Source organism: Calypte anna, chromosome 7 (genome assembly GCF_003957555.1).
Source record: "Calypte anna isolate BGI_N300 chromosome 7, bCalAnn1_v1.p, whole genome shotgun sequence".
Classification (NCBI taxonomy): Eukaryota; Metazoa; Chordata; class Aves; order Apodiformes; family Trochilidae; genus Calypte; species Calypte anna.
The window spans coordinates 24,749,380-24,762,925 of record NC_044253.1 but is presented as its reverse complement, the minus strand read 5'-3'; the positions used below and the strand labels follow the sequence as shown (position 1 = coordinate 24,762,925).

At 42.6% G+C, this 13,546-nt stretch overlaps 1 protein-coding gene and 1 long non-coding RNA gene across 2 annotated transcripts in view; one reads left to right on the top strand and one right to left on the bottom strand.

Moving 5' to 3' along the window:
• Positions 1 to 5,369, bottom strand: part of ITGA4 (integrin subunit alpha 4) — a 35,064-nt gene extending 29,695 nt beyond the window's left edge. Inside the window, exons 1-2 of the mRNA XM_030454196.1 lie at positions 5,155 to 5,369; positions 4,929 to 5,050 (exon numbers count right to left, since the gene is read on the bottom strand). Coding sequence (XP_030310056.1) covers positions 4,929 to 5,050; positions 5,155 to 5,339 — 307 coding nt within the window. The 5' untranslated portion in view covers positions 5,340 to 5,369. The remainder of the gene's footprint in view (positions 1 to 4,928; positions 5,051 to 5,154) is intronic.
• LOC115598579 lies at positions 4,955 to 6,852 on the top strand. Its single transcript, XR_003987746.1, has 3 exons — positions 4,955 to 5,246; positions 6,008 to 6,195; positions 6,570 to 6,852. It is a non-coding gene; the product is annotated as an uncharacterized LOC115598579 (long non-coding RNA).
• The last annotated feature ends 6,694 nt before the right edge of the window (positions 6,853 to 13,546 follow it).

Here is a 13,546-nt window from a genome sequence, read left to right as displayed (position 1 = left end):
AGAAATCTTATGTTAGTGGAATTTAATAATTACTATAGATCACCTGAGGAATGATAATTAACAACATGAGAGCTCTTACTACCAGACAAGCACAAAATAAAATGCCTTACTTTAAAAATCTTAAAAAAAAAAAAAAAAAAAAAAAAAAAAAAAAAAAAAAAAAAAAAAAAAAAAAGGTTGATTTGTCTGCAAGGTTGTCATTACTCACTTTTAAGCAGTAAGTTTCTAAACTCTTCTGCTTGGTTGATGTCAGTAACATGAACTTCCACATACTGAATATATACCATTTTCAGGCACAAGTTTGGAAATTAGTTAGAATTAGTTAGAATTTAATTCTGGAGTTATGTCATGTAGAACTCCTCACTTCCTAGGGGAGGTATCTCCATGCTTTGAATTTGAGAGCATACCAATCTGAATGAAATCTCCCCAGGAAAAAAAAAAATTCCATTACACTCTCACATGTAAGAATTAAATGTCCTTTCAATGCCACAAAGCACTTCTGGTAACTCCTCTCAAGCAATACTTTCCATCCTTTTATGACAATGACTTACCTGGGACTAGATATATATATTTAAGTAGATTTTCAGGAAATTGAAGAAGTGGAAAACACCATTGTGGTGAATTCAGATCTCAGATGCTTCCTGAGACTTTCTACCACTAAGTCAAACAAGAGCAGGTAATGATAACTTTAGAGAGAAAAGGAAGTTTTGCTCATTTCAGCACTTCATTCCTGTGCCAAGTTCAGAGTAAACAAGAAAAAGCACCTCTCCTTCATGCTCATTGGATTGTATTCCCCTTTTCCTTGGCTCCAGCATGTATTCACGATTCAGTCTCATTTTAGCACTCTGCTGATCTTATGACCATAAGACTCTTCTGAGACTTATGTCTCCCCTCTCTGTCTGACTGGCAAGGATACAACTACCTTGGGAAATGAATGGCCTCTGGATGAGAGAAGCATGAGCCTGACATCCCAGACACCACGATGAGCCACTGCTCAGGGTATGACATTGTAAAAGCCTTATCAAACGAGAAGAGTAAATGCTGTATTCTGCACAAGCAACAGAGCAGCACTGAATAAGCTCAAGAGGACATGGCAGCTCTGTTGCCTCGGGGAAAAGGAGCACATGCTGTCACAAAGTCACCAAGAGAGAAGTAATTGCCCAGCCTGTGTACATTACACAGCTGGAAGATACACTTCTGCTACAGTCGCTGCTGCATGTATCCACAGAAACAGCACAAATGCATATAAATAAGGTCACAACTTATAAAGTCACTTCTAGGTTTGGCCTCAAGGACTCTAATCCAGATGTCTGCAATGTCATCTGAGAAACGAGTTTTATATAACTTGCTCCAGTGCCTTCCTTGCCCTGATCTTTTTGATCTTCTCAGAACTCCTCTAGTCCTGTCACTAACTGATTAAAACTATCAAGTCTCCTGATATCCTGTTCCTGGATACCAGGGCACCATCAGCACTTTTTCATTTGTTCAGGGCAATCTTTCCTTTTTTCAGGTATTTGATAAGCTTTATTCCTTTTACATTCCCCAAACGACTTTTACCCAAAACGCTGTAGTTAAGCATCAGCTGTTTCCACAACTCTGTAGCAGACCTAAAGGTTCTGTCTTCCTAGGATCAGTATGGCTGTTTCAAAGGAGACCACTGGCAGGGTATGATCAACCTAAGCGAGATCAAAAAGCCAAACTACCAAAGGCAAAACGCAGTAAAATCAAAGTTGCCTTTTGGGGAAAGCCATTAACTGCTCACTTTTCCATTGTAATGCTTCAGCTGGGGGAGCTAGAGGGCAATTTGTTCATAGGTTAATTACAGCAGGGACTTTAAAGGAAGGGTTGAAGCCCCAAACTGTGGGCAGAAATTTCTGACCCTGTGTTAAACAACATGCACTGAATCATGTAGATTCACAGGTTTTCGTATGCTTGTTTGTTTGCTTTTTTAACTGGATGACAAATTTTATAAATTGTTTCCTGTATTTTTAGCCAATGAACCACTCTGATTTTTTTGAATTTTGTTCAAAGAAGAGTTTCTGCAATGTTTTGCAAGTCCAAAATATATTAGATCAAAACATCTAAAGAGTTTCGTGCAAGTTTCTCTGCAATAACCTATGACTATGCCAAAACAACATGGGGAAGATCTTGAAATTCAAAGACTAGAAGATGGGCACTTAGCGTACTAAGTAATAAACCTGAAGCATGGCATTTTGTATTTGTTTCTAGCTTGATTATAAGCCTCTGCATCTAACATAAGCAATCATTTAAAATAGTCAAAACACAGATCATCCGTCTAGAATACTTGACACCATTGACAGAAGTACTAGAATGAGAAAAGCAGCTCTCAAACCACTGCTTGTCTATTCAACAATTAGAGAGAGAGAGAGATTTAAAAATGCCACTGAGAGGCTGGGAAGAAAAAATTTTCTAGTGTATCTCATGGCTCCTCTCAGTTCTTAAACCAGCTGAGGCCCCTGCAACTCTATGAATAACATTAAAATTCTCTGAAATAATCCTGGATGAGTTCTTTCCAGATGCTGGGATAACTTCAACACAGGACTGTTTCCAGCAACTCTACCAAAGAAGCTGAAAGAAACATGTGACATAAAAAATGTGACAGTGTTTGAATGTGATTAGAAGCTTCCTAATTGTGCTCGAGCACTTCATTAATTAGTTATGCCAGTTTCAAAACTGCTTTAGCAAAAAAGTTTTCTAACATCTTTATGTCTCCAAGTAATTCACATCCATTGATTACAGATGCTCAACATTTGGAAAAACCCACTTCTATTGTCTTTTGTCACCTCTACAGTTCTATACCTAGGAAACTTACCACCTCCAAGATTCTTTTTACTGAAAGAAACATGATTCAAGTATTTAAGACAGAAATAGCTATTTCACAGTTTGTCTGTCCCAGCAACTCCCTGCACATTTTTCAAAGCAAATTACTCTATTTTACAAGACCAGAATCCAAACTTGTCACTGGCAGGAATCCAAGTAGAAAGAGGAGGTCGCTGACTGAAAGACACAGTGTTGATAAAATCGTTATGTCCAAAAGTTGCTGACAGCCTGAATGAGTTAGACAAGAGATAATTAAGTTCAGCTTTGCAATTGCAAGTTCCCTTGTGTATTTCTGTGACTGCTCAGCAGGATGGCAGAGGTTTAACTTCAGATACCATCCTACTTCATTTATATGCTGCTCACCACAGTGCCTTTGGCTTCTTTATTGACCTCACTGACCTGTTGTACAATAGAGCTCTTCTTTTCAGTATCTATTTAACTTCAGAAACATTCTAGATGCACCTCAGTGATGTAAAGATGGCATCTAGCACTAAGGGGAAAAAAACAACTTTTGAAAAAATGGTGATATTAGTGTTTCTAAAAGTACAGGACCAGACAGTAAACATCACTGTATAACTTGGGACCTCCAAACCTGGGAGTAGAAGCTGTGTTAAATTAAGCCTTTTGGAACTACATTTTCATTCACCTGTTGAATCACTTAGTTTAGAATCCCCCTAGCTGTTCCATTAAGTTACTTCATTAGAACTTCTGTTTCTCCACTGGCTTAACAAGTAAGTTGAGAAATACTGTAGCTGTATGTAGTTTTCAAAGAACCCAAAGCTTTCTACCCTTCTCTTCCTTTCCTTCCCTTCCCCCAACTCAGTGACAAACTATTTTTACCTCCAGTCCAAGACCAGGGGTTTATTGCCTCTTTGAATATGCTATTTTACCTCTTTGTTACAACTTTGACTTTTCCAAGCCTCCTCTTACAAAGAAAGAGTTGGAGAAAAAAATGCGTTACTTTTCAATAGATCGAATATTGGAATTAAATTACTAAAAGAACACCACTAACAACTATTTGAGCTGGAGTAAGTTTAACTGCAGTTCTTTCTACAAGCAACCACTTGTCTTCTTATGGCTACAACTAAAACATCACTGAAGTATCTTAGGTTTTTGTAAATTGGTTACAAAAAACCCCTCCTATTTCTATCTTTAGAAAAAAAAATTAATGCAACCCATCAGTTCTAAGCCTTATTCATAGATGTACAGAGAATCAATTTGTTTAAGAGTTTTGTCACAGAATGCTGCGTTCTGCCCTGAAAGCCCATCAGTTCATGGCACGCTATCACTTTCATTGCTTTCAAATATTTTGAAAACCCTTTCCCGCGCTTATCCTTCCTGGGCGGCATTTTCATAATTTTAACGGATTGAACCGTCTCGGCAGGATAAAAAGTTCAGGAAGCTTTCTATGCATAGCACAGGGATAGGAAGCACTGAATGCAAGGGGACAAGAGCCCAGAGTGCATATTAACAGTAACCCAGTGCAAAGTGTTCTTTTTAAGTACCAAACCCTTGGAAGTTGGACAAGTGGAGAGGTGTTGAGGAGCGAGGTTAATGCAGAAGCTGGAAAAACTGACTCGGACGGAAATTAGTTTGTTCCCCCACAACTCGTTTTTTCAACAAGTCTGCAAGTAGTGACAACCCACGTGCAAGAGAGCCGTGGCTGAGGTCCCTTAAGGTGGCTTCTATGAAGGGAAGGCTTTGCAGAAGAAAAGGCAATTTAGGCACATAACTAGAGACAGAACAAAACTTTCAGGGGGCTTTTAAACTGCGTGATGAAAGGTGCTAAAGAAGACTGGGAACGGGAGCTGCCAAAATTACCTTCTCTAAATCAGAAAAAAAGAGGCTGCCACCGTTGCTGCTCTTGGGCAATAGCTCTGATCTCGCCCTTTATCGAGAGCTAGACGCCAGATTAGTTTGAGAGGACCCAGCAGAAACCCCCCACATCCCTGAAGGCGGCGGCATGAGGAGCCGCGGTGCGCACAGGGGAACTCAGAACGTTGTGTCCCGCCCCGCCGCCGGCCTCAGCCCCCCCCCCCCCCCCAGCCCAGCCCGGGGGTCTCCCCGTCCGCGCCCCGCCAACTTACCCAGCTGGAGCTGCTCGCACCGCCCGACGGGGTTCCTCCCGATCCGGCACCGGAAAATGGCCCCGGGGTTGACCACCGAGCTGTTGGTGGGCCAATTGGCCCGGGGAGCGCCGGCCACCAGCCTGCGGGCAGAGACGGCAGCATGAGGGGCCGCGGCCAGCGGAGCCGGGAGAAGGCGCGACGGACAAAACGGGCGGCGGCAGAGGCGGCACGGCCGGAGACTCACCATCTTTCCTCGCCGTGGCTGTGCAGGAGAACCGAGTACCCGAAGAAGGTCCCGTTGTCCCCTCGGAACAGCAGCGGGTGCTGGGTGTCCAGGTTGTAGGGCCGCGCCGTCGGCAGGCATTGGCACAGCAGGAGCAGCGGGGCGGCCCAGCCCGCAGCCCCCCTCGCCTTCCCGCAGCTTCGCATGGCTCCGGCCGGCCGGAGGCAGAGAGACGCCCGGCGTCGGCTTCCCGCCCGGCTCTGCTCCCCGCCCCTGCCGTGCCCCGGGACGGTGGCAAGCCCACGCCCTGCGCCACCTCTGCTACCGACGGGCCAAGCCTGGCCGGCCGGCCTCCCCACAGCCCGGGGTGGGGGTTTCCCCTCCGGATAGGGGAAGTCACTTGGCCGCGCCGCCACCGCCCGCACAGCTGCAGCCCCTCTCCCTTCCAAGGCAGGGGGGGTCGGGTTTCTCCACGCCCCGTCCGCTCCCCCGAGGGTTCTGCGGAAGAGGGTTCGGCCCCGGGAGGACGCGGCCGTCCCGACCCCCGCCCCCAGCGCGACAGCGAGGGGCTCGACCCCTTCCAGGTCACCTCCCCTCCGCCCCAATACACCTGCCCGGGGGGGGCGGGTCGGGGGAGCAACCGGAGGAGGTGGAGAGAGTTTTGGCTGCAGAGGGGACAAAGCAGCCGTGAGGCTTTTGGTACCAACTCCCCGGTGACTCCCCAGCCCTAGCTGCCCGTGGAGCCCCCGGGCCAATTAGTTCGGTTTCATACTTCCGGATCCAGTGTCCCCTGAGTGCTGCCCGGTGAGCTCAGCCAAGAGCAGGCCCGGAATCTGTGAGGGAAACTCTACCAAAGTTTGCATTTTCCTTTCAGATTTAGAAAATGTCCCTGTAGCCCTGTGCTGTAAGCCTTGCCATACCAGCGTTGTGCTGAGGGGGTCTTCCCTGACACTCCTTCATGGTATGGGGTATTTGTGTCCTGAAACCCGTACCCCAGCAGCAGAGGACAGTCCAGAGCCCCCTCGAATACCGTGGCTTCCCTGCTGCTATCCTCATCCATGGGTACGGATAGCCCCTTTATAATTGTATTTTGAGCAAGAGGAAGAACATGAGCACTCTTTCAATTAGTCACAAAGATCCTTGTTCTTCTTGGAAGGCAAATCTAGCATAATTTCAGCTATGAAATAAACATAATGGAAATACCTGAGATAGTAGAGTACCATCTAGAAGAAGGTGAAAACACCATTTCTGAATTTCCATTCAGTTATTGGAAATGTAGAAGGTTCGACACTTTTGCAAAATGCTGATCCACTATTAGAGTGGGACACTGAGGCAACACAGGAGGGATACATCTTGTCATCCCAAGGACAGTGCAGATGTGGAGCTCCTGACACATTCCACAGTGTAATTTTTTTTAATTATTTTTTTTTTTTAAGCCCTCATCTCTGGAACCATCAGAGAGCTTCCCTGGATCACGCTGATGTGGAGCAATGACTGTTTCGTGTAAAGTACTTAAACGGCTCCTCAGCTGCTATTCATCTTCCTCCCAACTACTGACATCAAAGGACTTAAAACAATCAACAGCAGCTGTAAATCTGCATTTCTAGCAGTCAAGGAGTTTTCACCGTTATTCTGAAAGCAGCAAAACAAACATGATTCAAAACTGAAATGCTAAACTGTGGTTTAGTTGGTGAGCAATTATAACGTTATTTCACCACCACCCTGACCACTTAGCCAGTTTGGGGGAATTGTCAGACTTTTCTCACAGAAATGGACACAAAGGTCTCTCTGTTGAATGGAGAAGGGAATAGTATCACAGACTCCTTTTCCCTTGCAAGTTTATGTCCTAAACATCTCTCTTCTTTCTCCTCTCTCTCAGTACTAATCTTAGACCTATCATTTGGCAAACAGGTGATGCAGGAACCATGTGACTGCGTCTGAGCAGTTTCTTTGCAGCTGTATTTCAACCATTTGAGAGGACTGCACCCTAACCATTGATTAACTGGCATGTTTCTGGAACCTCTAGTCCAGTTCTTGGACTGCTAAAGATGGCATGGAGATGGTGGCAGAGATCCTAGCTGACAGAAAAAGGTAGATTCTGAAGCTGCGAGTTTCAACTACTGGCACATAAATAGCAGCTTAAGTGATGAAGATGAGAACTGTCAGAAAAAATTGTGTCTACTGTCTCTTAGACTGTGCTAGAATAGGTATGATCATGATCCACCAGACATCAATGAAATCAATGGAACATAAATCTACTGGTGTGAGAAATCCACTATTTTGTGAACTGTTTGATTGTTTTTAGTACCTATAAGGTGCAGAATGAGACAGAGAGCAAAGACGATGAAAAACTGACAAAATGGTGTAACAGAATTTGAATTTCATTAGAGATTAGGAGAACTTGCAGAAAATGTGGAACCAACACTGGTAGCCAAGTAGATGTAATTATGAGGAATATATATACTTACATAAATAAAGTGTTCCTGGAATAATAAAAATGTATACTGAAATGATAAAAAGAAAATACTCCCAAAACATCTTCATCTGACTGTCCTCTTCTCTTGCTTGTATATTCATACTGCTGCCTCTGTTACTCTGACCCTGTTCTGTGTCTGAGCAGTGAACCAGATCAGAGAAGTGATTTGGGTAAAAAATAAACCATCAAAACCTCCAAACCTAGATCAGATTTTCAGTGTGTGTGTTGTGTGTCTGGACAATTGTATTGTGCATCTTAGTAGGGTGATTTAAACTGGTGCTGCAGCTTTAGAGCTTTCAAGAATTTGCAAAGCTAAAGCCTACGCATCGACCTTCAAATGGAAGCAGAAATCCATTTCCACGGCACTGATCTCCTGCTGGAGTCCAGGTATCCAAGTAATCTTTCTTCTGCCTTATGTCTCAAGGGGTTCATCTTAAAAAGAGCTATATTACAGTAAATCTGATTTATGTGTGCCATAAAGATCAACATACAACATCATGTGAAGAAGGCGACCATACAGTTCTATAGAGGATCAACAACTTAGCTTATGACTGCAGTCTGATTTACAGATAGGTAAGACTGGAAATGAGTCATTATATGTTTCTGTCTTATAAATGTATTGCATGCCTTTTTTCCTTCTTAGAAGTTTGTCTAAGAATTTTGAGTTGCAAGATCAGACCCAACCACAAATAGTTCTTAGTAGAGCTGGGCAGGAAACTCTTTTCCCATTCCAAAGGAATTTTTGAGCTCTTGAAATTTTCCCATCTCAAATTCAGTCAAGTGTTTTCATGTGCCACCTCTGTGTCTTCTATTGCAAAAGTCTGGATCAACACAGTTGTAACATTTTTCATTATTTTAACTTCTAAATAAAATACTTTAGGTTTGATATAGCTATTTTGACATGAAATGTGTTTTGAAATATTTGACACGTTGATGAGAATGTCAACGTATTTAGAGTTCATTTTAAAAAAAAAATGAATAATTTCTTTAAATTAACCCTTTCCCACAATTATTTTTAGCATATTAATCTCTCCATAGAAAAATTCCTGACCAACTCTTGATACTGCACTTTTAAATTTTGCTGAAGAAAATGTTTGCTGAAGAAATGGAGTGCAGTGGAAATTGAACAGAATTTATAAAAACTTTGCCTAGATTTATTAAAGTTAAACATTGGCCTGTTGCTTCTGCTAAGCATGATAAAGCGGAGCACAAGCTATAAGCACAGCTTTGGTCATTTAACCAAAGTAGACCAAAGCAGGTATTAATTTTTCTGACAAGAAGCATCAGCTGTCCTGTACTCAGGTATGAATTTATATAGCACCTATTAACACTAGACTGAAATCACTTGGACATGTGATAATTTCAGCTGGTATCAACCTTTGAGTATGTGCATATGTCAATACAATGATGCCATTATGCAGAACTGCCTTGGTAGTTGTCATTTTCCAACAGAGTCCATTCAACAATAGTTGAACACTTTTAAAGGTGCAGGGTTGTTCTTTGGTGTCTTTTTTATTTTTAATTTTTTAAAATAGTTTGTAGAAAAAAATAGGCATAAAAAGTTGGAAAATTAATAATTTAGAATCTGTGAGTCAAATAATGCTGAGGCTGAAAGCTCTTGCCCTTGGAAAAGTGAACACTATGAAAACAGCCCCCAAATTCTGAAGGGTTTGGTTGTGTGAGGAGCATGTTCCTTCAGCAGTGACATCAGCTATATTTCGGATTATAGGAAACCAGCTCATAAGACCCTCTTGTTTCTTGAAAAAAACCACAACAAACCAAAACAGTTGTTGGAAGAAAGCTGGTGAAAGGAGACATCTGGAGGAAATGCCAGTTCAATATCAATATCAATCTTTTCTTCAGGATGCCATAACTCACATGTTCTGGGATGTGGTACTGTGCTTCGTAAGACAACATCACCATGAGATCATACCTCTGAGTATGCACTCCAGGCCACCTTTATGAAGCATGGTAATCATTATCTCTGATTCTGCTTCCTGGGAGTATATTAGAAATATTTATCATCCATTGGTCATTTCTTTGATGCATGGAATTCTTTCTAGCATGGAATCCTAGACATGCAAAAAAAAACCCAATTGCTTCACAAACTCCAAATCTAGGTGAGGATGGAAGCAGGCATCTCTAACCAGAAGCCAGCCCTGAGATGTCAACAGAGTTGCAGAGAAAAGCCTAAAATCATCCACACCTAAATTTGGGACAAAATTGAGTTAAGAAAGAATTATGGTAGAAGGCAGTGAAAATTCAGTGTTTTATATAGGTATGAGGAATGTGAGACTTCTGAAGTTTTCTGGAAGACCTCTGGAGACTTCTAGACTTCTGGAGATGAAAAAAAATCTATTGTTCTAGCTTGTTACATGTGTCATGTATGTGCATTGATATTTTTCTAGCGTTTCCACCACAGATTATGTTAGTATGATTTAAAAAACATCCATTCCCCATAATGTGTTTTCATGGATTTATTAACTTCTTTAAAATTATGAAAACCAGACCAATTAATGTATCATTGTCATGCAGTCTGGAAGAGAGGGGGTTTTTAAAGTTACAGCCCCATATTCAAGAAAAATGTAGGATTATTGAAACTTGGAAGAAAACAAAGTATATAGAGAATACACCATTAATTCACTTACAGGTAAATTTAGTGGTCCTGGTTTCTATTTTTTTGGTATAGTAGGGTGCTTCTATTTCCCTTTTCTTTATTATTTTTTTTCTATATAGTGATCTGCATAATAGCCACAATGTACAATTTGTTACAATTTGTTGCTAAAAACCTGTAATGAAATGAAACAATCAGCTGTCATCCTACTTAGAGAAGTTAGTATCTGAGTTGTCTTGGCTCTGTTTTAGAGTAGTACTGCAGTAGCTTTAATTATTTCTTTTTTAAGCTTTGATTTTGACTTGTTTTAAATCTCAATTTCTTTCTGAATTGTTGTGATTGTAGCTGGATGTGCTTAAAATGTATGTAGCATTTTGTGCACTTGCAAACTCTATAATCTCAACACCCAAAATATATGTATGAGCCATGTGCACTTGTATTGTAGTCTCAAATTTCATCTGCACATTTACTGTTGCAAAATGGACCTGGAGCATTCATAACATACTCTTATACTCCTTCACCTATTTATTCTAAAAGCTTGTACATGCCATATACCCAAGGGATCATCTCTGAAAAAAGTTATTCTCCTTTTCAGTGAGTGTTTGTCATGCCTGAGCATGTGCCCCCCAGTATAGCCTGTACTGAGAAGAAAATACCCTCACTGCATTCCTTCTCCTGTTACCAAATAATATTGATATTCATCTCTTTGTTGTTAAATACATCACTCTCAAAACAATTTTGTGTTACAGCAATACAATAATCAAAATGCTTTGACAAAGAACAAGTGGGACAAAAAATAGTCTGATAAAACCAGTATTACCATTCTAAGACAACACTGATTTCCTAAGGCAGGAGGAATAAGATCTACCATCTTCTTTCCTTTTAGTGAGACACTATTTAAAATAATCAAGGAAAGGCCATAAATCTGCCTTTCACTTGTGCAGAAGAACTGTAAAGAAACATGTATCATTTATTTTAAGCCAAAATGTGTAAACGTTTCTATAGGAGCAGAATGAACAGTGAAACTAATTATTTAATAACTGCAGTAAGACAAATGAATTAGGTAATCACTCCTGTGCTGGAAAACTATGCAAACCTGTGCCTTCATTTCAGTGAACCCATAATGAATGAAATAATGAGAATTTTGCCAAATTTATAAAATGAAAAGTATTCCTTTTTAATTTAAAAATAAAATCCTACAGATATTTTGATGTTCCAGATCGCTGTAATAAAATATCTTTCAAATCAGCTTTGTAAGTGTGGAAACTAGATGACTGATTTCTCTAGTTTTCCTGCCTTCTAATAAGTCAACAAAACCTATGAGTTAAGTAAATAATTGCTACATGAACTGAGTTTTGCAAATCTGGGGAGAATTGGACTTTTTGTACTCCTGCAAGCATCATTATCTTTAAGAGATGTTGAAATATTCTGGTCATTTCAGTGGAGTTCAGGTTCAGACCAAGGCTCTACCCAAGCCAGCACTCCTGTCTGCTGGCTGCCCTGACAAGGGCAGGAAGGAATGATATGATACTACCTCATGGTACTACCTCATGGATGCTTTCCTGATCTTAGTATCTAAAACAATTGTTTTATTTAGGGTTTTCCTGGCTGTACATGAAGAACAGGTTCCCCTAATGTTTGTTTTGAAGCTGGTTGTGCCCCAGATACGTTTGTTCTCCCTGAGCTCTTGCAGCAGAAGGCTCAAGGGGTAACCAGGGCCTGCACATGTTCCTCACCCTCTGCTGCCCCATCTCTCTCTTCCCCAGGGTGGGCAGGCTTGGCCAAATTCATAATGCCTTGTGTGGAAGCTGTCAGGGGTGGCAAGGTATTGGCAGCAAAGTGGCTTCTGTGGGAGGAGGGCAGGGGCTGCACCATCCCAGTCATTGCCAGTTCCAGGTGGTTCCAGTCAGATCGTCCATGGGATCTCTGTGGGGTGGGCCCGTCAGCAAAGCTGATGGTGCCTCTGGAAATATTGATACAAAGGGCAAAACACAGGCAGTGAGGAGTGAAGGTGGAAAGAGTGAGGGTGGAAAGAGTGCCAAGGTATTGGCAGCAAGGCGGCTTCTGTGGGAGGAGGGCAGGGGCTGCCCTAGTCCCAGACATTGCCAGTTCCAGGTGGTTCCAGTCAGATCATCCATGGGGTCTCTGCAGGGTGGGCCCGTCAGCAAAGCTGATGGTGCCTCTCGAAATATTGATCCAAAGGGCAAAACGCAGGCTGTGAGGAGTGAGGGTGGAAAGAGTAAGAAATAGCCCTGTGAACACCTGGTTACGGAAGGAGGAGGAGGTGCCCCAAGTGACAGAGTAGAGACAGTCTGTGGAGAACTCCATAGCAGGTACTCAGCCTGTGGCACATAGAAGACCTCACTGTGGAGCCAATGGTTGTGCCTCGAAGAAACTGTAGACTCTGGGCACCTCACACCGGGACGTGTTTTCCTGACAGGAACTGTGGCCCTAGAAAGGGTTGGACTCGATGATCTCTGAGGTCCCTTCCAACCCAGCCAATTCTATGAAAGCCCATGCTGAGCCAGGTTCTCCTGACAGGTTTTCTTGATATGAACCATGGCCCATGGAGACTCCATATCAGAGCAGGTTCTCCTGATAGGAATTCTGGCCCTGGAGATCTCACACCGGAGCCGGATTTTCTGACAGGAGCTGTGGCCCTACGCAGCCCATGCTGGAGCTGATTCTCCTGAAGGGAACTGCGGCCCCAGAGAACCCACACTGCAGCAAGTGCTCCTGACAGGAACAAAACCCACGGTGGAGCTGTTTCTCCTGACACAAATTCTGGCTCTTGAGAACCCACATTGTTGCAGATTTTCCTGACAGGAATCATGACCTGTGGAGATACCATGCTAGAGCATATTGTCCTGACAGGAATTCTGACCCTGGAGAGCCTATAGTTGTAGCATATTTTCCAGAGAGGAACTGTGGCCCTGAGGAGGCCATACTGGAGTGAGTTCCCCTGAGAGTGACTGTGTCCCTGGAGAGGAACTGCAGCCCATGGAGAAAAACTCACACAGGAGCCAGGTAAAAATGTGAGAAGGAAGGGGAGGCAGGGAGGGATCATTAAGTATTCCCAGTAACCCCACATTCCCCATCCCCCCTGCACCTCTTGGGCATATGTGGGTGATGTAGAGGACTTGGAAATTAAGGAGTGAGGTTTTGTTGAGGAAAATGGTGGTGGCGGTGGAGAAGGTGGTGGTTTAATTTGTCTTTCTTTTTCACTCTCCAAATCTACCTTAACTGACATTGCATTATTTTTCCTGATAGCAGTAACCTGTAAGTCATCTCCTTCTCTTTATCTTGTCCCACGACCTTTTTCA